Below are 26,709 nucleotides of genomic sequence, written 5' to 3' on the forward strand. Positions count from 1 at the left end.
TGTCTTCACTTGACTTAATTGTTTCCTCTACTGCTCTGTTCTGTATTTTCTACTGGCGTTTATCGTGCTACCTCTACATTTTCAAGTGGTTGATCTTGAGTTTACGTGAATCTGCGTCTTCATCAGTCCACCTGGTTTAATATTATTCCATTTCTGTAGGATGTAAAATCCTTAAGAAGACAGAATTCCTTCATACACCTTTTTATCTTTTCTTCTGTTGTTGTTGAATATTATGCTACTGCGTGTGTTGTGTATACCACACAGGTTGCTAGTATTTTACATTAAAAAGTTAATTGATTATTAAAGAATTTTTGAAAAGAAAAAGCTAACCTGTCTTGGTTTCTCACATCTGCATCATTTCCAGTGGTTTGCATCCATTTGGGTGGAGCCACACTGCTCCTGGCATCATTTTACCTCGGTCCACAGCCGGCTGTACCATTTCTAGCATGCTGGCCACACAGTCCCTCGGCCTCAGTTTATCTGAAAATGCCTTTATTTGGCTTTACGTGTCAAAGGTATTCTTGCTGGACTTAGGATTCTAAGTTGTCAGGCTTTCAGAATTTCTAAAATGTTGTTCGTCTTCTGGCCTCCATCTTTTTTTGTTTGTTTGCTTTGTTCCATTTGGTTTGTTTTTCTGATGATTTTTGATTTTTACTGTTAGTCTCCTGTATGTAGCATGTCTTTTTTCTGGCTGCTTTAAAGATTTTCTCTGTGTTTGGGTTTTTTTCCAGCACTTTGTTTGTAATGTACCTGAGTGTCTTCTTCATACTTGTCCTGCTTCAGCCCCTCTGAGGTTCCCGGTTCTCTGGGCTGCTGGTTACAAAGAAATGTAGTGAAATTTTGACCATTATTTTTCTTCAAACATTTTTTTCTGCCAACCTGTCATTTTTCTTCTGCAACCCTAATTGCACATGTGATGGGTCACTTAATATTGTCTCACAGGTTATTAGAGCTCTGTATTGTTTTTTCAGTCTTCTTTCCTCCCTGTGTCTCAGTTGCGGTAATTTGGTGTAATCCTTCTAATTTCACTAACCCTTTCTAATGTTCTCTCTAATCTGTTGCTAATTCCATCCAGTGATTTATTTTATTTTATATATTGTGTTTGTCAGTTCTGAAATTTATTTTGAATTCATTTTCATAGCTTCTGTGTCTCCTAAAATTCCTATCTCTTCACTCATTGCAGCCAAGTATGCATTTTCCTGGAGATTCTTTAATGTATGTATCAGTTACTTAAAAATCCTGTCTGCATTTCCACCGAGTACTCTTTAGGTCTTTTTTGTTGACTATTTTCTCTGGGTCATGGAATACATTTTTCTATATCTTTAGGAGTCTAGTAATTTTTTAATTTATATACTACCTTGTGGATAATATGCTCTGTTATCTTTCTGGATTCTGTCATCATTCTCTGAACGTAATTTACTTTTATTTTAGTGGCCAGTTAAGTTTCTCATGAATTAACCTAAATTTATGGATATGTGCCTTTAAGCATTTTTGTGTGTGTGATTCTGTTTCTGTTTTGGCCTTGGTCCTTGGGTTCAGCCAAGGATTTGAAAGGAATATGAATGCAGATTTTGGGACTACCTCCTTCGTGGCCCTTCCCTTTTCATAATTTTTCTTCTCCACTTCCATGTGCTCTGGCAGCCCCAAATGCTGACCTGTCCTGGCTCTAAATATCTCATACCCTGACTGAGCCATACTCTTGGTAGAAAAGCTAATAAATGTGGACTACACCCAAGGTTGAACCAACCCTTCCAATGTCTGCCTATTTTTAGATACTCAGATTGCCTTCAGAGTTGTTCTTAAACTTTGTTCATGATTTATGTATTTTCTCATTGCCAGAATTCTAAAGATGTGTTTCCTATCTATCCATTTCATTATGTTCTCCTTATCAGTCGATAAGGTTAATCTCTTGTATTTTCTAGGCGTACAGTCCTGTCATCTACAAATAATGTCATTTGTTCCACTTTTCTGATATTAATACCTGTTTTGCTTTCTCATTTGACTGTAACGAGCACCTACAAAACAATGTTGGATTATGCTGGAAAAAGCAAGTATGTCTAATAGGTGCTCGATTTTAATTGTAGGAATTTTAGATTTTTAATTTTTTATGTGATGTTTGATATTTTTGATAAATCATTTTCATCATGTATGGGTTTTTTTCTTCTTGTTCATATTTTTATTAGGAATTTTATCAAATCCTTATTCATGTTCCAGTGATAATATGATTTTCCTAATTTCTTAGTGTTGTTAATTTCTTATTTTAGTAATAGATTTTTAAATTTCCTAATTTTGTGCTACCTCTGAGTTCTTTGTACTCTATTCTAGTTTCCTGTGGAATTACTTGTTTGAGATGCTGAGAAGATTAATTTTTCTCATTTTTAGCAAGTTTGCATCTAATCCATTAATTGACATATAGTTGACTTTTTTGTATGCTATCATAATTTGCTATTAAGATTATGATAGTTTATGAAATTAAGCTTTTCTCTAATCTAGAAGAGCTTAAATAAGTAAAGGTATCCATTTGGGGAAGTTTAAATAATAATTTGTAAAACCATTTTAGTCTGGCACATATTTTTAATGGAAGATCTTAACAAACTTTCTAATTTCTTTATAGTTTGAGGTTTTTGTTTTGCTTTGTTTTTTCCATTTTATTTCATCTATTGTTCAATTATTTTGCTAGAAAATTGTTTTTCCTTTAGATTTTCAAATTCGTATAAAATATTTACACAAATTATTCTCACTTAAAGTTTATTTGATCTTACTATTTTGTAATTGTCAATTTTCAATAGTTTGTATTTTTATTTCTCTCTTTGTTTCTTAATCAGATTTACCCTTTCATTTTAATTGTTCTTTTTTTTACAAACTTGATTTTTAAAAATGTATTACTTCTTTCTTATGTTTGCCCTTTCATTAATTTTAACTTTTTCTTTATGCCTTCTTTGTACTTTTGTTGTTCCTTCTCTTATTTCTCCAATTGGACAATAAATAAGATATGTGTATTACTATTTGACTACTAATTGAGCTGTACCCTGCAGGTTTTTGATGAAGCAATCTTTTTTTTTTTTTTTTTTTTGAGTTTTTAGATTGTTTGCCATTTCTGCTCTGTTCGCTCACTGATGTAGGAGTTAGTTTCCCAGGTACTTGGAGTGTTTGCGTGTTCCTGAGGGCGCTGCTCTGGGTCATTGTTAGGAGAATGGCATGTAAGTTGTCGTATGTATTGTCTGATTTTTCTAAGGTAGATGAGTGATTAAAGCAAAAATAGTATTACTGTAAAGTGAGGTTAATATAATATGTAGAGATTAAATATATGAAAGCAATAACAAATGATGAGAGGTATACAGAATTGCATTGTTGTAAGATTCTTGTTTGTGAAGGGTGAAGAGTGAAGTGTTAGTTGGGCCAATATTAATTTTATGTATATGTTATAAGTATGGATATTTTAATCTGTAGAGAAACCATAAAATATTAAACTGTAGCTTTTTTTACAGAAAGAGGAGGGCAGGGCAAGAGGAACAAGAACAGAGGCAGCAGATGGAAAAAAATTTGAAGATGGTAGACTTGAACCCAATATAACTAACAATTAAATGTCAGTGGATTAATTGTAAACTAATGCCAGTGGCCTCAACTGAAGCCAAAAATTATCAGACTTGATAAAATAGCAATACTTAATTATATGTTGGGTAAGAAATAGACACTTTAATTAGAAAGACTCAAATAGGTTGAAAGCAAAATGCTGGAAAGAGATATACCATGCCAATAGCATTAAAAACTGTGTGGCTGTATAAATATCAAACAAAGTAGTTTTAAAAGCAGAATATTGTGAGACATAAAAAGGGGTAATTTACTATGACCACGGGGTCAATACACAGGAAGACAACAATCCACAATGTGCACACACCTAGTAACAGAGCTTCAAAACACATAAAGAATAAAGCTCACAGTACAGAAAAGGAAAATAAACAAATCAACACCATAGTTAAAGAGTTTTACATTCTTCTTTAAATAACTTATAGAACAAGTACATAAAAGATCTAAGGCTGAGGAAACTGTGAACAACACCATCAACACAGCTTATTTTGTGTATACTGAACAATGCCAAAGCACTCCGTCTCTTTGCAGCTGCACGTGGGGCGTTCACAAGGCAGACTACAGACTGACTAAAGTAAGTCTCAGTAAATTTCAAAAGATTGAAATCATACAGTGTTTTTGACTGTGATGGAAATAAAAATAACAATAAACTATGTAGACAAGATATGAACATCAAAGAGCCCACTTCTAAATAACTCATGTAACAAGGAAGAAGTTACAAGAAAAATAAGAGAGTATTTCAAACTGAATGATAATGAAAACGAACTGTCAAAATTTGTAGGACTCAGTTAAACAATGCTGAAAGGGAAACGTGTAACTTTAAATGCCTATATTAGTCAGTGTTTTAAGATAACACCTTCAGCATCTAGAAAAAGAAGAGTAAATTAAATCCTAACTTAAGTAATTGAGAATGGAGCAAGACAATAAAACAGAGAGCAGCGAACAAGAAAGAAAATTAATGATGCCAATAACTGGAGCTTTGAAAAGACAATTAAAATGTAAAAACCCCAGCAAGACTGAGTAAGAAAGGAGGAGCCTCACGCGTCACCAATGTTAACAGTCAAAGAGAGGATGTCATTATGGATTGTGGGCATTGAAGAGGCAATAAAAGACTATTATCAATAGTTTTATGCTAATTTGAAACATAAAATGGACTAATTCCTTGAAAATTACAACTTACTATATACAAGAGCCAAAATGAGACAGAAAATCTGAATATCCCATTAAGGAAATGTTTTTCTTAAACAAACAAAAAAAACCCTCCAAGACCTCGTGGTTTCACTTGTGAGTTCTGTCAAACATTTATGGAAGAAAGAATATCAATCTTACACAAAATGCTTCTGAAAATGAGACTGGGAACCACTTACCACTTTGTTTTATGAAGCCTGCATAATCCTGATACCAAAATCCAACAGACGTTGCAAAAATAGTAAGTTAAAGATCTGTATTCCTCATGGGCATAGATCCAAAATTCTTAACAAAGTTTAACAAATTCAGTCACATGTACAAAAGACAGTATAACACGTGGACTTTGTCTCAGGAATAGAAAACAAGTTTAACATTTGCTCATTAATTCCTAGTGATGGGACAGAGAAGAAACATAATCATTTCAGTAGATGCAGAAGAAGGATCTGAAAAAAACCTCCATTCACAGGGGAAAATATCTCAGTAAACTAAGAATATAAGGGAACTTCTTTAATTTCATGAAGAGCATCTTTGAAAATACTGTGGCCACCACGAAGATAGATGATATATTAAAGACTTTGCCTCTAAGACTGGAAACAAATCCAGGATGCCTGCAGTGACCACCTGTAGTCTACTTTGGGCTGGAGGTCCTAGCCAGTGCGTTATACTGAAGACAAACAAATAAATGAATAAAAATTAGAAAGGAAAAAGTACACCTGTCTTAAAGTCACATGCCATCTACTAAAAATTTCCTAAGGAATCTCCAAAAACATCTACTAGAATTAATAAGTGAACTTAGCAAGTTCACGGGATAGAGAGTCAACATTTTTTAGAAAATTATTTCATATATTACAGCTATTATTTGGAAATTGAAATGAACAAAACAATTTGATCTGCATTGTCATTTTAAAAATGACATGCTTGGGAATAAATTTAACAGATGATATAAAGTTTCTATATTAAAAATACAAAACATTTCCTGAGAAAAATAAGGACTATTGAATGGAGAAATACATCATGACTATAAATTGTAACACTTAATATTGCTGTCAATTCTCCGCGTTCTTCCAAAATTACAGTCTTCATGGAGATCCTAGCACAGTTTTTGGAGACACTGACAAACTGACCTGAAATTCATGTAGAAATACAGAAGATCCAGAATAGTCAAAACAATTTTGACAAAGCAAAAGTGAAATTGGAGGACTTACACTGTCTGATTTCAAGACTCACCATAAAATAATGGTAATCAAGTCTGTGTGTTGGTGTCAGGCTAGTCAGATTGGTGGAACAAAAGACACACACCACGCAGCCTGTTGATTTTCAGCCGAAGCGCCAAGATAATTCAGGATGGTCTTTCAACAAATAGCCTTTTAATTACTGAGGTTTCAGTTGGATGATAGACTTCAATGCAAAAGCTAAAGTTATAAAATTTTTAGAACAAAACATAGGAGAAACTCTTTATGCTCTTGAGTAGGCAAAGATTCCTTAGCACGCAAAAAGCACTAACCTGCCAAGACATTCATCACAGGGTACAAACTTTCAGTTGTAAGATGAGTAAGTTCTGGGCATCTAATGTACAGAATGATGATTACAGTTCGTAACACTGTTCTGTACACCTGAAATCTGCTAAGAGAGGTCTTAATTATTCTTAACACACACACACACACACGAAATGTAACTCTATGGATATGTTAATTAACTGCTGTAATCATTTCACGATGTGCACATATATCAGATAGCCACACGGACAACCTAAATATATACAACTTGCTTTGGTCAATCAAACCTCAAACCTGGAAAAAACAAAACCAAAAAAAGCACTCACCTTCAAAGAAACAAATAGGTGATAAATTGGACTTCATCACATTAAAAACTTATGATCTTCAAAACAGCCTTTAAGGAAATGAAAAGACAAGCCACTGAATGTGAGAAAATATTCTCAATACTTATGTTCAATAATGATCTTATGTAACTCTTACAACTTAATAATAAAACAAATAACCAAAGTAAAAATTACATGAAAAAATTTCCTTTTAAATTTATTTAAGAAAAAATGTGATACACTTTAAAGGAGATGAAGTAAGTACAAATGATGTGAAGTGAAATATAGTAGTATGTTGAAGGTGACTGTCTGAAACGTGAGCCTGTGGGACCAGAGGAACTGGCCGGCAAGGAGGGCGAGCAGGGAGTGCAGACACCGAGAGAGACGTGTGATTCCGCAGCTGCGGGTTGAGAACCTTTAAGGGCCGAGCCTGGGCCGAGTGCTGGGAACTTAGCGAAGAACAGGACAGCCACTGGCCCTGCTGTGCTTCCAGTCTAATAGGGGGGTGGACGTGCCAACTAAGTAACTTTACAGCACATTGAAATAGACTTTATTCTAGAAAACTCTTAAGGGGTGAATTGTGCCCCCCTACAAATTCATTTTAAAGCCCTGATTCCCAGTATTTGGAGACAGGGCCTTTAGAGAGGTAATTAAGGTAAAATGAGTAAATGATGGCCGAGCCCTAATCCAGTGTGACTGATGTCCTTGGAAGAAATTTGAACAGAGGCATGATGGAAGACATGTCTGTGAAGACATGGGGAGAAGCTGGCATCTGCAAGCCAATGAGAGACGCCTGGAACGTGTCCTTCCCTCGTGGCCCTCAGACGAACCAACCCAGCCAATACCTGATTTTGGACCCCTGGCCTCCAAAACCCAGGCCAGTGAGTTTCTATTGTGTCAGCCGCCTAGCGCGCTGTGCTTCGCTGCAGCAACCCTAGCAACCTGATGCAGCGGCCTAAGGGGGTCTGTCTTCTGCAATCAAAGGACCCGAATGACCAGGGGAGCGGGCAGGCTGGAGTTCGGGAAGCGAAGATCCTGGCCAGGCCTGGAGACGTCACTGGGGCTTCCTGGATGTGGGGCAGCGTTCGCTCTGTACCTGCGTGGCTTCATCGTCCTCTCCCATCGCCCCGCTGCCCTGGTAAGCCTGCACCAGGCGCTGTCTTCCCTCCTGGGTGCAGAGCGAGTGCGTGAGGAGACTCCTCCCTCACCCCTGCCGGGTTATGGTCTCCTGATGGTCCCACCTCGGGTCAGGTCTAACAGCCCCGGCAGGGAAGCCTGGGTTCACTGCCCGGAAGAGAAACTCCAGGAGTCCCACGTTTCTGCTTCTTGGAGCAAAGGGGCGAAGTGATGGGGTGAAATGAGATTCTCCAGCCATGACCGGTGCAAGGTTTCGTGGAGAAGGGAAGTTAAGAGGGTCGTCGTGACCACGCTGAAGAGCTGTTGGGCCGTTTCCACTGCAGCATTACACAGAATCCAAAACTGCATGATTTGACCCTGTTTGCAGTCGCAGCTTCTCTGCAATAGCACCTAGGCCAGCTGGGCAGGGCGAGTCCAGTGTCCTGACTCAGGCTGGGCACATGGGAGCACGTGGGCCTGTGTCCAGGGAGGGAGTTTGACCAGAAGACGCCCTCACACTTCTGTACCATTCCTGTTCCTCGGAGCCTTGACGTCACGTGGCCCTCTGCCTCTTAGGCGGGGATGCCATCAGAGCTGGCCTGTGCCAGCCAGAGGGGAGCAGGGGCCCTCAGCTGCACAGACGTCAGAGATTCTGAGGATGCGACTCACTATTGACCTGGTAAGGAGAGGCTCCAGGCTGTGGGGGAGGTGAGGAATTTGCAGCCATGCCTGGAACTGAATCGTTTTCCATTCCATTCTGGGCCCGAGAAAACTGCTGACAGAAATGACTTGGACACACAGCAGTGAGGAGATCTCAGAGAAGGGGGAGTGGGGTGAGAGGGACAAGGAGAAAAGCACATTCTATCCTGGAGGACCGGAGACCGACGGACGCCGAGTCCGGGGTTGAGGCTTAACCAGGGGCTTAGGCAACACACCAAGAATCGGATGCTGAGAGAACACCTCACCGTCAGCCGATGCTCTGCAGCTGAGCGTTCAGACCTTTCAGGCCAGGGGGTTGACTCCAGGCTTTTCCTCTGCCTGCTAGCATTTATTGAGTACCAAGTGTTTATAAAGTGAAGTGCCACCAGCGGAGGAGAGCTTCAGAGTAGTACGAGATGATTCTTTGGTGACGCTGGCTAGAAGTTTTGTAGGTCTGTGGTTTACACTGAGGTCTGTGATCCATTTTGAGTTACTTTTTGGTGAAGGGTTTAAGGTCTGTGTCTAGATTCATGTTTTCTTGTTCCAGCGCTTTCTGTTGAAGGGCGCTTTGCTCCGTTCGTGTTGCTTTTGCTCTTTGTCGGAGATCATCTGACTACATTTATGTGGGTCTGTCTGGGCCTCTCTTTCTTTTCCGTTTATCTACGTCTCTGTTCTTGCACCAGCACCATCCTGTGCTGATTACCATCGCTCTATGGTACGTCTCGAAGTCAGAGGGTGTCAGTTCTCTCATTTTGTTCTCCTTCAATATTGTGTTGATTATTCTATGTATCTTTTCTCTATATATAAATAAGTATTTCATTTTTGGAAGTACTAATGTAAATGGTGATGTGTTTTTAATTTCAAATTCCACTTGGTCATTGTTGGTATATTAAAAATGATTGACTTGCATATGTTAACCTTGAGTCCTGCAACCTTGCTATAATCACTTATTAGTTCCAGGAGAGGAATGATTTTGTCAGTTCTTTTAAATTTTCTACATAGACAATCATGTCATCTGTGAACAAAGACTGTTTAATGTCTTTTTTTCCCAATAAGTGTACCTTTTATTTCCTTTACTTCTTTTACTGCATTAATAAGGACTTCCAGTATGATGTTGAAAAGGAGTGGTGAGAGGGGACACCCTTGCCCTTCCCACTCCTGAGCTTAGTGGGAAAGCTTCTGGTTTCTCACCATTAAGTATGATGTTAGCTATAGGTTTTGTGTAAATATCTATCGAGTTGAGGGAATTCTTCCTATGCCTAGTTCACTTTTATCATGAATGAGTGTTGCATTTTGACAAATGCTTTTACTGTATATATTGATAGGATAAAGTGATTTTCTTTTTAGCCTGTTGGTATGAATGATCACATTAATTGATCATTGATGGTTGAACTAGCCTTGCATACCTGGGATAAATCACACTTGGTCATGGTGTGTATCTTTTTATTCAGTGTTGGATGTGATTTGCTAATGTTTTGTTGAGGACACTCATGAAAGATACTAGTCTGTAGTTTTCTTCTTTTGTAATATCACTGTCTGGTTTTGCTACTAGGGTAACACTAACTAGCTTCACAGAATGAGGTAAGAGTGTCTCCCCTGATTCTCCTTTGGAAGAGACTGTAGGGAAGAGGTATAACTTCTTCCTTAAATATTTGGTAGGATTTACTGTCTGAATCCATCTGAGCCTGGTGCTTTCTGTTTGGAAGGTTATTAGTTATTGATTTAATTTCTCAAATAGATAAAAGCTGGTTTAGATTGTCTATCTCTTCTTGTGCAAGTTTTGGAAGATGGTACCCTTAAGAAATTGGTTCATTTCATCTAAATTATCAAATTTTTGGGCATGGGGTTGTTTTTAAGATTCCTTGATTATCCTTTTAACGTCCATGTGATCTGCAGGGGTGTCCCCTTCTTCATTCCTTATAGTAGTGATTTGTGTCCTTTTTTCTTAGACGAGCTACAGGTGTATTGCGCTGCTTGATCCTTTAAAAGAACCAGCTTTTGACTTAGTTGAGTTTATTGATTTACTGGTTTCAATTTCATTGATTTCTGCTCTAATTCTTATTTCTTTTCTTCTGCTTACTTTGGATTTAATTTACTCTTCTTTTTTTCTGATTTCCTGAAGTGGAAACTTAGATCTTAATTTCATATCTTCCTTCTTTTCTCTTATATGTGTTTAAAGCTGTAAGTTTCCTTCTAAACAGTGCTTTCACTGCATCCCACAAATTTTCGGCTGTGTTCTCATTTTCCTTTAGTTATAAATATTTTTAATTTTCTCTTGGTTTCTTCTGTGACTTGTGTGTTATTTAGAAGTTGTGTTTGTTTGTTTGTTTAGCTCCCTGGGCCACCGCTGCTCCAGCCCGGCCCAGCCCAGCCCAGCCGGGCCCCTCTCGCAGAAAGGGAGACTCGGGGGTGCCTTCCTCCTGCAGGGGAGCAAAGAGGGGAGGAGAGTGAAGGAGGGGAATCAGTGCATTCTGAGGCGGGGCTGGGCTGACCTCCAGGTTCCAGGTGCTGCCACCCGCTGCCGCCGCCGGCTCCGCACACCTGCAAGTATTTTTTAATCTCCAAGTAGCTGAAGATTTTCCAGCTGCTTTTTTGTTTTTGATATCTAGTTAATTGCATTGTTATCTAAGAGCACATCACTATGATTTTTCTTCTTTTATATTTGCTAAAAGGTGTATTTTATGGTCTGTTACTTGGTCTGTCTTGGTAAATGCTCCGTTTGAGTCTGAAGAGACTGTGCTTCCTGCTGCTGCTGGTGAAGTCACGTGCAGGTGTCAACTGTAGCCGGTTGTTTGATGAGGCTGTGGAGTCCAGATCCGTCCTCGCTGATCTCTGCCTGCTGGATCTGTCCGTTTCTGACGGGGGCTGGGAGCTTCCAGCTGTGGTGCTGGGTTCGCTGTCCTTGCAGTTCCGTCAGTTTGGCCTCACGTGTCTGTGCTCTGTTGCTGGGGGCGGACGGGCTGAAGGGTTGTTCCTCTTCCTGGAGAACCGGCCCCTTTATTATTATGAAGTGCTTCTCCTCATTGCTCATATCTTTCTTTGCTCTGAAGTCTTTTCTGCCTGAAATTAATGTAGCCACTCCCATCTTCTTGTGAATAGTGTTAGCATAGTATGTCATTCTCCACCCATTTACTCCTAATCTCTCTGTGTCTTTGTATTTAAGGTGTGTTTCCTGTAGACAACATACATTTAAGCCTTGTTTTTGGACCCGCTCCGATGATCTGTCTTTTGCCTGGTGTATGTAGACCACGGACCTTTAAAGCGCCTGTGGTGCATCAGTATCTGTGGTGCTTGCCACTGCTCTCTATTCTTTGCACTTGCTCTTTGCGCCCGGTTTTGTCTTCCACTCTGTTCCTGTTATTTTGCTGTTCATCTTTGCTCATCAGTGTGGTGTCTTTCTTTTGACTGTGAATTTTTCTTCTCCTTTGGGGCTCTGTTCCAGCTGCTGTTTCCAATGCGGGCGTTTACTTCAGCCCACTAATTTTTTCATCTCTTATGTAAATATCCAATTTAATTTAGGTTGTTTTATGCTTTTAATAAATTAATTTATCTGATATTGCTTGAATTTTTGTGGTTAAATATATGACGCTATTTCTTAGAAGATAATTTTGGAGATACTCATTGTAGGTGCGCCATTGGATAGCTGGTAAATGACAGGCATGGCCTCTCCCTTTACACGTGGAGTTCATACCAAAACATGGAAGATGATACCATTTGTCTGAGGAAACCAGTGGCAGACTGGCCAAGAATGACGTCACCTAGTATCTAGAGAAGTGCAACCTTTATTTAAATTGAGAATCATTATACTTCTAACCATAAGTAGAGAGATTAAAGCAGTACTTACAAAGGCATTTTATTCAATTATATATGAATATTTATTTTAAGCCTAAAATATTTAGATGGATAGTTTTTCTTCACTATCAATTGTTTGGTTAAAAAATTAACATTTAATACAAATATTTTTCATAACAGTTCTCAAACTACTGATATTCTCTTTATTTAATTTGTGATATTTTGTATTAAAATCAGGGTGACCAGCCTCCCTAGCTGGTCTGGATCATCCTCAGCCCCTGTTGTCTGATGTAATTAAATCAGTGCTCACTTTCGCTCTCAAAGTTCTGTTGGCCCAATGATACGGTATAATATCCTCGTGTGTGATCAGGGCAGAACGTCACGTGGTGGAAGTAATTACATTCTAGGCTTTTGTCCACTTGTGGGGCCCAGAGTTACGGATAATTGTGACACTGCCTTGCACATAGCAGGTGTTCAGTATTTGTCATGTAAACAAACAATCCAAAATGGCAAATACTAAAGAGTGTAGGTTTTATAACGTGATCTTATATCTTTATTATATCCTTGATTCTTGGCATTCTGTGTCCCGGTAATTTGCCAAGACTTGACATGTGCTGATGAAGCCGAAACTCTGTTCTTGGTGTCCAGTCCTTCCTAGAGATGGGCTGCGTCCTGTCGGACACCTGGCTGCTAGAGCGCAGGAGTCTCTTCTCTTCACAAGCATTCTTAAGAGCGTAACAGGTAAGCAGGTTTGTCAGAGCAGAGAATGTATTCTGAATAAAGGCAGATGGCCTCATGTGCTTTTAGTGTTTAATCAGTTAGGAAAGCATTTAATTTATGAAAGATAAATCCAAATGACCAGTGTCTTAAAATACAGGGTTTTTTTTTTTATCACATTGTAAATAGTCTGATGATAGGCAATTGCTGGCTTAACTTTAGCTGCCCAGTGATGCTTTCCAGTGTCCTCGACATGCGGGCCTCTTCCTCGTGTCTTATTCCTGGTCAGCTGGACCTCGCCAGGTTGTTCTCCCCTTCCGCGGCTCGCTCTGCCCTTCTGTGGCTCGCTCTCCCCTTCATTCCCCTCCTGCTGGAGCTGAGGGCCACCTGGATTCTCTTGACCGTTGTTGGGAGTCCTAATACTTTGACACTTGTTCCTATCTTGTGTCCTTACCATTGGTCCTTGCCACCTGCCCTTGGCATTTACCATTCACCTCATATGGACTCAACATTTTGGCCACAACTCTGCTTAAAAATATTAGATAATTGTATTGTTTTTTATTTTGAAAATGAAACAACCAGAGATCACTTATGTATGAAAGTCCTTGCCACGTGTCTTTCAAAATCAGATGAATAATTCACTTTTATACTAGACATTACACATTATACATACAGTTTCATTTTTAAAGATCTCTCACACTTGATAATGAGTATATTCTTTAAGCTGCTTAAATAGCAGAGCATGACAAGTGATTTTAGGGCCCCAGAAATGAATTATTAGACCAGTTTAAATCTACCTTGTAAAAGGGGGACTTGCTGGTGACACTAAAGATGAGGAGGGAACCAACGAGAGAAACAGAAGTTGTAACTGATTTATTTCTTTACTGAACAGTCCCTTCAAAGCTCGTCCCCAACCACAATTAAATCGCAGTTAACCACAACTAACATGCATGTCACAGTTGGAAACCAGCTGTGGACTCACACCAATGGCAGGCAGAGGGCAGCTTATAGTTTCACTGAAACAACTAGCAGTCACCATCTCCTTTTGACTAAACCCAAACAGAACAGCCATATGTCAGAGCATGATTCTTGAATTACAGCATCTTTCTTAATGGAGAAGAGCAAATAGTCTTGCCTAAGGACCAGTTTAGCCAACATTACAGAAGACCCAATGCGTTTTTAAGTTATGAAGTCGAGTTAAAGTATCATTTTAAATATAAAAATGACAAGCATATGAGTTGTTAGTATGTTTTATAATCTTTATTTCCATTTATTTCATGTTGGAATTGCCTTCCTCGAACATGTATTTTAAAAATCAACTAATTTTAGAAGTTTATCCCTAAAAGCGTTAGGAAACAAACAGATGAAAATGTTTCTTCCCTTAATTTCAGGGAATCTTTGTGCCCTTCAGAGACATCCCTATGCTACACTTCTTCTGAAATCTTTCCTTAATTTAAGTGCACACCAGAAAGGGTACAGTGCTGAACTTTGAACAATTCTTTGAAGAATCAGAATCAGAACTGAAGGAGTGTGTCCCTTCACACGGCTGCTGCTCTTACTTTGGAGAACAGCACGTGTCTGTGGGCCTTATTTTTTTCTTAGACCATAATGCTGTTTCCTGCAGCATTTTGTGAGCGTGCCCTCAGTGATCAGCCTTTTCAGCAGCATTAAACGCATGAGGGCCTCACTCTACTAGGTGTGTTTGATGTTTCAGCAGAGGAACTTGACGTGTGGGGAAGCTAAGTTCTAACGTGAAATCGCTGATGGCTGCACTTGATTTAAACTATACACAGTGGCCTCTGGATCTGTGGGCCCCCAGATCCACAACCACATTTTCCACCTTGCCCTCTAGGGCAAGTCATTCACTCCCCGCCCTCCCTCCGGCTTGGCTTTGCTGGATTCAGCCCTGGTGGCGGTGATGAGGTCAGAGGGTGGGAGGAGACAGGTTGGGGTGTTTGCGTCCTTGGCTTCCTCCCGTGGGCCGCTGGTTTAACAGCGCTTCTGGGGGGAGCCCTCCCCACACGTACAGCCCTGGCTGCCTGTCTTGGCCCCTCCAGGCCCAGGCTGGGGGCCTGCCCGCCGGCACTGGCCCTCACTGCCTGTCATTCCTCAGTTTCCCTGCCACCTGCCCACGCCCATCCTCCGGTTCTCCCTGGAGGCTCATCGGTCCTGTGCCGGGACCCCGGCCGCGAGAACCTTGTACTGAAGTAGGTGGCGTTACTGTGTTTTACACCTGGCTGCGGCTCTTCATTTTTTCCCACTTCCAGCGTTAGTTGAGATTTGGGAGGCTGGAGTGAGGGCAGAGAATTCGAGGTGCGGCATCCTATCTTCCCAGCTCTCTGTGGAAATCAAGCCGGCCTTCCAGTCTTCTCGAATTCCAGCCATTCACACAAGTGAGCAATTGTCATAGCAACCATGCGAGACTTCATTCTTTATCCGTCTTCTCGCTGCGACCTTTTATAAAGTTACTTGTAAGTTTCATCTGCATGTTTCTACTTTGCTTCCAGTAGGACAGCGTGTCCTTGGCTGATCGACTTTACAAAGTGGGTGGTGTCGGATGGGGGAGCAGGCGGAGAGGATGGAATGAGAGACCCGGGACTTCCATTTTGACCCCAGACCGTCACCTGAGATCCTGCGGGGTGGGTGGTTTCGTTCCTCTTCCTTTTGTAAAGTTCTGTGATTCTGTGATCTTCTGATGTGGGAGAGAACTTTAAAGTCAGACAACACTGGGAAGGCAAATGCCTGCACGGGTGAGAGGCGCTCGCCTTCAGGGCGGGAGTCTGCCCATCTGTGTGCTTTCCAGCTGCTGCCTGGTCGGGGATGATGCGTGGGGGTGGGGCGCAGCCAGAGGGGAGAGGAGGACAGAGAGGGGGATGTGTTGCCATTGTAACTCCTGCGGATGCAGACGTGGATCCTGTGGAGGCTGACAGGTTTCATCCTGGCCCTCCCTCCACTGTCTCGAATCCTACCCTCTGTTTCCACTGCCGTCACCGCAGTTCAGGCTGCTGGCTCCGCACAGCTGGACACTGCGTGTTCTCTTAAGCGCTCCCTCCACAGCCCCTGCCACAGTTCTACAGTTAGCTCCCCCCTGAGCAGACCTGAGTGATCGCTTTAAAACGAGGTTCCTGTCACTCTTCTACAGCCTCAGCGTCAGACTGGGAACAAGAGTTAGACTCCATTCTTGTCTCGAGACTTCGCAGCACCCCACGCCCCCCCCTCATTGCTCCCTTCCTGCCAGACTGGCTTTCCTGCTGTTTCTCGAACACACCACACTACCTACGTGTCAGGGCTTCTCCACGTGCTGTCATCTCCACCGGAACTCTCACTCGTCTTCGTATTTTTGCCTCTTTCAAAGTATTTTTCAACACAGACTCGTTAAGTGAAAACGTCTCCTGCATTTTCTGCTTCTCCCCTTCGGAACGTTGGTGTGTTTTGTCCACGACTGTAACTGTGCCTGATGCGTACAGGCGTGCAGGACTCTTGGAGTAAATGAATGCAGTCAGCCCCCCGAAGCGACTCGCCCAGGAATCGCTGTGGCATGGGCGCCGTGTTGGGCTCTGACTGCAGTGTTGTTGGTGACGAGACACACAAGATCGCACCAAGAGCAGACTTAGCATGAACTCCACCCCTAGCAGAGCTGGTTATCAGGATGCATAAGAAGTAGGTCCGTATTCCATCCACAGAAAGAAAGAAACCGGTTCCAGTCCAGGTTAGGATTTCCGGACAACCATGACCACCTAACTGATTTCTCACTGAGATTAAAAACAAGTAATTTTTATTTACTAAAGGCATTTAATGCACATTTTCTTACTTGTTTTATTTCTATTTGTTTGGTTACCAGTAAAGTACTGCAAAATGGTTTTGTCTGAGTAATTTTGCCGATGAGATCTAGATGGTAAGTAGGCGACGATCTTCTCAGCCCTGGTGGAAGCAGCGCTACCTGTGAAATCCCGTCCAGGGAGAAAACTGGCTCCACTTGTCTTCCAGTGCCCATCCTCTTAACTTCTTTTCATAGATTTATGAGTTAAGAAATTTATGAGCTAAGAAATCTTTTTTGAGAGAAAGCTTATTAGAATATTCAGCCAAGAGAAATAAATGTTGATTTTTTTTTAGTGAACGTAGATTGAGATTGAATTGTTTTCAGTTCATGAGATAATTATTTGCAAACAGAATAATAGTTTTTTTCATCTTCTATTTCTGTTTAAATCAATTTACCTGTTGAGCAAACAAATACACTCATTGCTTTAGAAGCCCAAAGCGAGAAATAAGTACTCTTTCTTTAAACCACAAAGTGTTTATGAAGCTACCTCATCAAGATGACATGGGGTTTCCTGATCGCCTTAAGGGATTTGTGCCTTTCCCATGGCGTCTGCTTTGGGGTCACAGGATGGGTCACATACGTCTCATCGACATTTCTGAAGTTGCCTAGCCCGCTCTGTTAGAGACATGATGCCCTTTTGATATGTGTCCTGATGAAAAGGAAGGTTATAGAAGATATTTAATTAGGCTAATGGGCTAAAGGAAATTGGCTGATGGAAAATAAAAGAAACTTATTAGTGACTGGCTTCAAAGACATGGATAATAGACAAAGCTGGAGCCCCCAGATATCCAGGAATCTCTGCTTGGGGGACGCCACTAAATCAGAGACTCTGCCAAACTCTGCCTGCCTGGTGGGACAGGCTCAGGACCGGAGCCAGACTGTGCCCACGATGGGGGTGTTTATGCACCTGCAGGAAGTCAGGCAGCCTTAGCAGCCGTGGATTCCTCAGACTCATAAAATTTAGGTAGGAGGTGGAATATTACCAGCTTGTCACTTGCTACACAGTTTTGTATCTTTTTTGATAATTTGCCTTTTAACATTATGTGATTTGCTTTGTAAATGTTAAAGTCAGCATGTTAAGATCTCTTAATAACTAGTGCTTAGTGCTACCCTTAAGGGTAGACTTTTTTGGGGTAATCATTTGGGGTAATCACGTGCCATTAGACCAAATCCAGTAAAATTAGAGGGGAGATGTCTGTTTGAATTCCTTTACGTGATTTTTATTTTTCCTCAAGAGGAAAGATTAAACCAAACCATACATAGGAAGAAAAGTCAGACACGCAACACACCATTGTGAGTGCAGAGCAGCTGGAGAGAAGGCTCCTTTCACCCAGAAGCTGGAGTTTGCACGGGGTTTGGGGACACTGTTCTCTGCCCATGGGGAGGTGGGAGAGAGTTCTGGAAATCTACACCTACTCTGGCCTCGTCTTGCGCTACTTACGCCTGGGAGGAATCATGTCGTTTCTTTGCACCTCAGATTTCCCTTATATGAAATGACAGGATTGGGATAGATTTTTTTTCAAGGTTACTTCCCACGCTAAATTTCCAAAATTCCATGAACATGAAAATCTGGCTCGTATACCCGGAGATCCCAGCGGCCTTGCAGCCGCGCCCACAGTGCAGTTTATCCCAGCAGTGACCCTGAGCAGTAGCACTGAGGCGGCAGGAGCATTTGCTGTACTGGTCATGCAACTCGTGATGGAAGTGACTGGTGGTCTTACAATTAAAGCAGAACTATTTTTCAATTCTTTACTTTCTTGCCTGTTTGTTGTAGTTGCTTAACGCTATCTTTCCCCCATCATGAAGCAATGCCCACTGTTAGCCCCACTCACTCCTGAAAATACAGACACCTTTCTAGTTGTTAGTATAAATGTGCAAATGCTGCGGTGACCAGTTTTATATTACTGTGTTCTAGAGACCGTGTCATTGGTTTGATGATGACTGCCTGTGATCTTTGTTCTGTGACAAAACTGTGGCCAGTAACACGACTGACTGCAAATGATATATATGCAGAATTCTGGGCTGAGGTAGGTTCCTTGATTTTTATATGAATGCAGATAATTTCAAGAAATGAGAAAAAATTTGAGGAGAAATTAAATATATGGATAACTTAGTAACAATGTCTTAGTTGCTCACATGATAGCTCATTGCTTCAAAAAACTATTGTTTAGCATTTATACAGATAGAAAGTAAGAACCATCATTCTGTTACATCTGACTTGAACATGTGTGTAAATTCTCTGATCTCAACTGAAGTAATTCAGGAACTGATTCACTGAACAACAGTGCAACAGTTTTCCTTATTTAATAGCCAATCTTTTGTCATTCATTCAACAAACATTACTGTCATCTACTTTGTCAGCCACTGGGAAAAGTACTGAGGGACCCACATTATTATGGGCTGTATGTCCCTGCAGCTAGAAATTTGAGAGAACAATTATTTTTTACCCTAGAAATATGAGATTATGTAAATGACCAGTCAGCTCACCTGTACATCATGAGTCCTGTAGGACACGTGGGGTATTAATTAGTTCATGATGTGCATGACGTGAAACAGCCGTGTGAATTACGCTCCTGAACACCTGTTCCTGCCTGAGTGGTCTAAATTATCAAAATTATGTGTTCCACTCCTCGATTTGTCCTCTGAATTGTCCATGAATGAGCAGAAGACAATTCTTGTGTTCGAATGAATCACGAACACCTAGGTCCCGGCATATTCAGAGAGCACTTCATGAAAAAAATTATAAAGCACTGGTGCACCTCATTTGGTTTGAAGAAGTAAAGGTAAATTTGGAGGACAAAGAGTTTGGCATTTAGTTGATGCTTCAAACTGTAAGCCTCATCCATACAGAAGAATGAATGTAAAAAGTGGAAAAAAAACAACAGTACAGCGCCCCGGTAATGATTAGTAGAAACGGTCTTATAATGTTCATTTGTTTCCTGATACTAAAGCCAAAGAATTCTTGCTGGGTGAGGCCCTGAGGCCTCGAGCTGGTTATGCCCGTGGTGTTATTTCTCCAGAACGCCTCGTGCATTGCATGTGTGTGCTCTTGCGTGGTGTTTTTTTCTTTATTTTATTTTGTGCGTGTGTCAAAATATAGTGACTACCAGACTCAGTTAGGAAGATTGTTTTCAGATGTACACGTCTGAGCTGTGATATTTGACTCTGTTATCACAGCTTAACTGGCATGTGGTGCTAAAGCAGTAACCTAAACTCTGTGACTATCACATAAGAAAGCTTGGCTGAAGCCGCTTGTTTTGCAGACACTTATTTAACTATGGCATGTTTCATGCTTTACCTGTATTTGTGTCCTGAAGTATGAATCGAAGCGTGGCAGGCACGTTGTGTGGGTTTTTTCTCCCCCTCTGTTCCTCTCCGGTTGAACAGTCCTCAGAAGTTAGTCAAACTCCCGACAGACGCCGTCCTCAGGGACCTGGTGGTCCATGTCGTCACCACGCCTGGCCAGTAGATTGTCTAGGTGTTCGTGAAGTGCACACTCCCCTCCTCATGCCCCGTCTCGCCCCACTTCAGGCCTCGCCCAGGTCATCACTGCAGCGTCCTAACTGGACTCCCAGCCTTTGCCTCTCAGAGTCAGCGGAACAGTACGGTTAAGAGTCTGGTCTTTAGTGTCCTGTGGCTTGACATTAAAATCCTGCTTTGGTACTTGGAATGAAAACTCAGGCCAGTTTTCTGGCCTCTCTCTGTGTCTGGGGGCCACACTGGCCAGTTTGGGGTGACTTTAATTCTGGTCACATTGGTGCCCTGCCTCCAACGTCCATCTCTCCGTGCTGTCGTGACACAGACGGAAGCTGTGAACTGGATCCTAAAGCCCCCTCACTGCCTCTCCCAGCTGTTGCGCGTCTCGGCCCCCCTGGGCTTCTTACTCGAGTCCGTCTCGCGGCCGTCCAGGGCCATCTGCCGGGAGCCCCTCCCTCGGCCCCCGCACCCCTCCTGCCTCGGCCCAGCCGGCCAGCCCTCCCGCACGCTCGGGCAGGGTGCCCGGCCGTCCTCCTCGGCATTGATCCTTATTTCTAGGTCCACAGTCAGATCCTTGCTTATTTTAAGTCTTTCTATGTTTTAGGCTTGTAAGATCCTTGCGCAGGGCGCCCAGTTAGTTCCATTCACATCGGACAGAAGGGAAAAAAAGTCTGACAGCTATGGGTGTTCACATCGGAAGCGGTGACACCAGAGCAGACGCTAGACTTCAGGTGCCTTTATGCTGCCAAGACAAGCGCCCTTGTCCTCCACGTGAACACTCTCAACAAGGGTCACAGCGACTTGTTCCTAGACGCGGTCTCGGCAAACCCAGGAGGGCTTTAGTTGTTCCGTGCTTCTGATTTCTGAAAGCCAGCCTAACTAAAGTAACCCAAATAATAAAATAATTAAGAAATGTGAGGGGAGAGTGGGGTTTTAGGGAAAAAATTAGGGAATGTTAAGGAAGGAGATGTTAACAGTCTTTAACCTTAAAAAACAAATAAAAAGAATAAGATAATTTTTTAAATCTATAAAATGAGAATAATGATATCTAACTCATAGTGTTTCCTGAAGGGTAAATGAAGTATTTACACGCTGCCCAGCCCAGAGCCTGCAGTACAGTGAACCTTTAATAAGTGTCTGTACTTGTGACCTTTCCGATGACCCGTAGCCACTGCGCTGTACCTTTACTGACACGTCTTAGCGGACTGCTGTTTCCTGGTGTGTCAGCCTTCCTCTCTAAGGCCCAGCTCACCAGCCAGGGCACATGAGAGTCATCAGAAAAGTCAGATGAAGGCCTGGAGGTTATTTCAGTTCTCTTCTTGTTGTTCCTCCTCATGCATTTACTGTGTCTCCTCTTATTTTAACCTTTCCTGACTTCTACAAAATGAAACCAGCAGCGATGCTGAGGTCTGGTAGCCCCGTGCAGGGGGAGAAACCCATCAGGATGAAAGCCAACAATGCGCATGATGCTTTTTATGATTCTGACGTTCATTTGGGTCCATAACCAGAAACGTTCTTCATTTCAAAGAAAACCAATGAATAAGAAGGGAAGAACTCATTAATACCAAAGTTGTACACTGTTTACAAAATTGAGAGAGCCTGGTCCCCCTGTCTCCCCAGGGGGATGAGATGAAGAAGCTGGGGATACAGCCGATTCCCATGATGGACAGAGACAAGAAGGACGAGGTCCCGCAAGGCCAGGTATGGACGTGCCGCCAGGTCCGGTCACTGACGGCCGCCGCGCAAGTGCGTGTGAATAGGAAGCGGCCACCGCCTAGGGAACCCGGAGTCACTTGGGTCTGCTCCGTTTAGATGGAGTTTGGGGATAATGTGGCCAGATTGGGAGATCCTGGGCTTATTTAAAGATTTCACAACTATTGTTCTCATTGCATTTTTCTACAGACGTAATTGCAGTAAATTTTAGGTTTTCTTTTCTGACGTGAAACAGAGGGGGTGGTGAATTTGAATTGTTACCGTTTCTAACAAGCAGAAACTATTTTGTCGTCGAATGTGCAGAGGTATTCTGGGGAGAGGGACACTGTAGATCTGGATTCGGTCTCGTTTTCCTAACAAAGAATGCACAGCATTCTGGGACATTGTGAGTTGTGTCTTACCACAAAGTGGCATCTGTTACTCTCTTTTCAGGTCTTACTGCCTCATTTATGTTAATGTTTGATGTTTTGAGAGCTCTTGTGCTTTGTAAGTTGTGTGTGTGTGTGTGTGTGTGTGTGGAGTGACGAATTCCTTTGATCGCAGTCTGTGTAAACTGTCAGTCTTCGTAAACTGTCAGTCTTCTTCCCGTCATAATAAGGATGTTAGTTATTGACAAATAATCATTATATAGCACTTGGTTTAGAAAACATCTCAGGAAATTCACGAGATAATGGTTTTAGGTAAGTTCTCAAATTTTCCCACTTTATTTAGACTTAATTTACTGGCTGTTAACACAGAAGTACAGATGTGTCCCCAGCTCCCAGGGGCACCAGCTCAGAAAGGGGCGGCGTGATTTTCTCGTTTTCGCTGCCCCGGGGATTGTTCACCAGTTAACTTAACCTTAACCAGTCCTTCCAGCGGGAGGCGCGCTGCCCCTGCCCTGCTGACCGCACGCGGACGTGCTGTCGTGCGTGCTGCACGTGCGTGTCGCGGTTTAGTTTTATTTTCCTGTTGTTTCTGGGACTCGCCCGAGTGTGTGTTCACAGCAGCTGTTGTTTCTTGTCTTGTGTCTGCTTTTCATGGCATGTTGGGAAAGTCCTGCCCGACCCTGAGGGTATACAAACATTTGCCTGTATTTTCTACAGTGACTTTGTTTCATCCCTTTATATTTGATTTGTTAATTCATTTGGAGTTTAGCCTGTTATGCAGTTTCAGACCGGGATCTCAGTGTTTTTCCTTGTAGACGGTTAAGCAGTTGCCCCAGCACCGCCAGGTTACAGAGCAGACCTGAGCTCTCATCAGGGCATGGGCTCTGTTCTCGTGTTATTTCATCAAGAGAGTAGTTTGTTTTTTCCTAAAATTCCAGATCCATTCAGTTTTAAATGAAATATTTCTGTGGTCAGCTAGTATTTGACCAAATACATTGCTTCTGACTTGTGATTACTATGAAATTATTCTTCGTGATAATAATAAAAGACTCTAACTTCCAATAATTAATCTCTTCCTTGAGATCTTCTGCTCTGTGGCATCTGCTAAATATTAAAATAAGGAAGTCTGCATGAACTATAAAGTTAGAGGTGGACATGCATGAGCGTTACTCTAGTGAGAATGCCGTGATGGTGCACTTTACCGCAGGCAAGCGCAGAGAGGAGCCATGGAGATGTGGTTCTTCTGTATTCTTTGGTGTGTCTCACTGAAGTGCAGTTTTTTAAAGAGATTGGTAAGCCGTGGTTTGGCGGTCACTTGATCCATGGAGCCAGTTTGATCTTGTGCGTGTTGACAGCCTCCTGGCGGTTATTTATAGCCGGACAATCTGTCTTCTCTCGCTGGTAGTCCAGCAGGCCTTTGACATCTGGCCTGCAATCGGATCCAACATCATTTATTTGCACAGTGGCCCAGAACTCCTAATAAAATGTTCTTCAATATATTTTTTAAAGTATCGCAGATAAAAAACTCTGAATTCTGACGTACTAAGGGAACGTTCACTGTGAGGATGATGAGAAAGTCAGTGAGATTTGCTGTAGGTCAAAAACAGGGAGGGAGGAGATGGAGGAGAGTTCAGTAAACCGAGTAAATTACCAAGAGCCGAGGGGGTAGCGAGCAAACAGCCGCCAGGTGGTCCCTGAACATCACGGTGGGGAGAAAACGTCCGGGCAGAGCAGATGCCCAGCGCGGGAAGCGCTGGCTCTGACCAGGGGTGACAGCAGGACTTGAATTACAGCTCACCTGATGGGTGAGCAGAGTCCTGTTCGGTGTTGTGCTTGGCTTGTGGATTAGCTTCTTTTTATTTTTAAATTTTACGTGTTTCATTTTGTGAATGTACTTAATGCATTTTTAACTACAGTGATCTGTGGTGACCTACAGCAGTGTTCACGGAGCCCAGATGTCGCACAGCAAAGCTAGAACTTTCAGGATTGTCTTGTTTTGTTTGACACCTTTACTGCATGATCCCTGTACAGTAAACCACAACCTTCAGGCGTACACTTTGATGACTTGATAGATGTGCACACCAGGGAAACCACCACCACAGGCGAGACACTGACACCTCTGTCTCTCCCCGGAGGTGCAGACTTCCAGTTCCCAGTGCTCCCTTCCCACCCCCTCTCCCCTCTGGTAACCGTGAGTTTGTTCCCTATGCCTGTGAGTCTGTTTCTGTTTTGTAGAGAAGTTCGTTTGTGTCCTCTTATTTAGAGTCCACATATAAGTGACATAGGGTATTTTTCTTTCCCTTTCTGACTGACTTCACTTAGAATGACATGTGTTCGGGGGGAGGCTTGGGAGGCAGAAAGCTCGCGCGTGGAGCGCGGGGCCACTGGGCTGCTAACGTGTGCTTGTGTTTCCCGCCCTCGGTCGGCTCCGAGCAGCTCGGGTTCTACAACGCCGTGGCCATCCCCTGCTACACCACCCTCACGCAGATCTTCCCCCCGACGGAGCCCCTCCTGACGGCGTGCAGGTACGTCGGCGCTTCAGCCTCTGTGTGTTGTTTGAAAAGATTGCCAAGACTGTGCAGGAGTTTTCATTCCATCAACGTGTGCATGGGTCTTACCTACAGTTTATAATAAATGTAATTTTATGTGCTGTGTGTTTGCCTGTGTAACAGGCATATGTCAAGAGTATTTACTCACAAAGTCATTCACTCACCAAAAAGGAAAGAGTTTTTTTTGTTTTTTTTTTTTAATGACTTAGAGATCCCTGCCCAGTGCTGTTTTTAAAAAGACAGTGAGGTCTGTTCTGGGCTGCTTGTGTGGAAAGGGTCTCAGTTTAAATGACACAGTTTATTGTTATAAGGGAAGAAGGGGGATCTTGAGTGGGACCTTAAGTGTCACTTTCTTCCCGAGGGAAATGTGAACCTCAGTTGATTTGTTCTAGTTCAGATTTCTGTGTGTCCTTCCACCATCTTTTCTAAGAGCCAAACTCAGCTAAGAAAGTTGGACATTTTTTAAGATTTTCATTTTACTTTGAAAAGAAATCCCCCTGGGGAAGGCCAAGGGCGATGAGCAGACAGCCGTGTGTTAATTCTCTGCAGGTGAATTGGTGTCAAGGCGATTTTTCTGACCACTCAGCTGGAACCGCACTTGGGGGCTGGCGTGGGCACATCCTTGAGGGGCGGAGGACAGACGTTTGACGGGACAGTTGTGAACAAATCACAGGCTTTAGTGCACTCCTGTCCTCTGCTGTTGAAACTCATCTTATAAACTGATTTTTCAGGAAAACAAACAAATAAAACTAACCAGTGAGAAGATGTAAAAAAAATACTGCTCTTTCCTATCTCACTGATTTTCCATCTTTGCTCCTGCGGAGATGAACGGAGCAGCCCAGCTTATGCTGTTGCGCCATCACTGAGCTTAATCAGTGGTTAGTTTATTAAAACATTGCTCTGCTCCCCATGGGCAGGGCCATGCGGACAGTGTGGACTGTGAGCGAGGACGCGGGCTGGAGGGAATCAGGTTGGAAAAGTGACGTTCCACCAGAGACAAGCGAGAATGTCAATCGAAATCCGAACAGCTTGTTGTAAAAAAAAAAAAAAAATTGTAGGCATTAGTGAAAAGTCCTTTTCTGCCCAAAACTGCTGTGTGTTTCGCACTGAACGTTTAGAACGAGCAGAACGAACGCTGGCTGTGGCGATCGGGCTCGGGATAGTCCCTCGGCTGTCTCAGCGGCTCCCACGCTAAACCGCATCGTTCCCGAACAGCCGTTTTGATCTTATTAACACTTAGAAAATTCATCGTGCATCACCCGTATCCAAGGAAACACAGCAGTTAGGGTGTGTCTTTTCCCAACTTATCAAAAAACCCCTTTAGGTTCTGGGAAGATGATCCCGGATGACACAGCACAAAAGCTGGAAGTGCTGGACGTTTCAGGTTCTACTTCAGGGGCTGGTTTTGCCCAGCGGTGTCTGAGCATGCCTGCTGCGTACGAATTCTGTGTTTGCCGAAGTCAGGTTTTCCTTGTGACCTTGACTCTGCATGTGAGAGAGCCCAGGCCAGGTGGGAGACGCTGACCGGGACTCCGCCTGGTTTGCCGCAGGGGGCAAGGTGGTGGTCCTGCAGCGGAGCTACCAGCCCGTGGAGGGCAAAGATGCTGCCACATCTGAGCTGCGGATACTGGGAGAGAAAGGCTGGGGGGCGGCAGGGGCTGCATTTGAGACGAGAGGTCACCGAACACAAATACATACATGTGTGAAATGTCCCGTAACAAGGTCATTTCAGAGGTTTGTACCAGGTGTAACTTAGGGTGACTTTTTAATAGATGACACCGTGTTCAAAATAAGGCCGGACTAATGCCGACCGGGGGGCACACGGTCTCCCCGCAGGGGTGAGGCCCGGCTATTGGCACCGGC

The 26,709-nt window shown here is 42.7% G+C and overlaps 1 protein-coding gene across 7 annotated transcripts in view; it reads left to right on the forward strand.

Moving 5' to 3' along the window:
• Positions 1-26,709, forward strand: part of PDE10A (phosphodiesterase 10A) — a 531,531-nt gene that overhangs the window by 504,157 nt on the left and 665 nt on the right. For all 7 annotated transcript variants that reach the window (XM_064486482.1, XM_031456668.2, XM_031456666.2 and 4 more), the window contains 3 exons: positions 18,655-18,766; positions 21,837-21,917; positions 24,734-24,822. In XM_064486482.1, the coding sequence (XP_064342552.1) occupies positions 18,655-18,766; positions 21,837-21,917; positions 24,734-24,822 (282 nt within the window). The remainder of the gene's footprint in view (positions 1-18,654; positions 18,767-21,836; positions 21,918-24,733; positions 24,823-26,709) is intronic.

Source organism: Camelus dromedarius, chromosome 6 (assembly GCF_036321535.1).
Source record: "Camelus dromedarius isolate mCamDro1 chromosome 6, mCamDro1.pat, whole genome shotgun sequence".
Classification (NCBI taxonomy): domain Eukaryota; kingdom Metazoa; phylum Chordata; class Mammalia; order Artiodactyla; family Camelidae; genus Camelus; species Camelus dromedarius.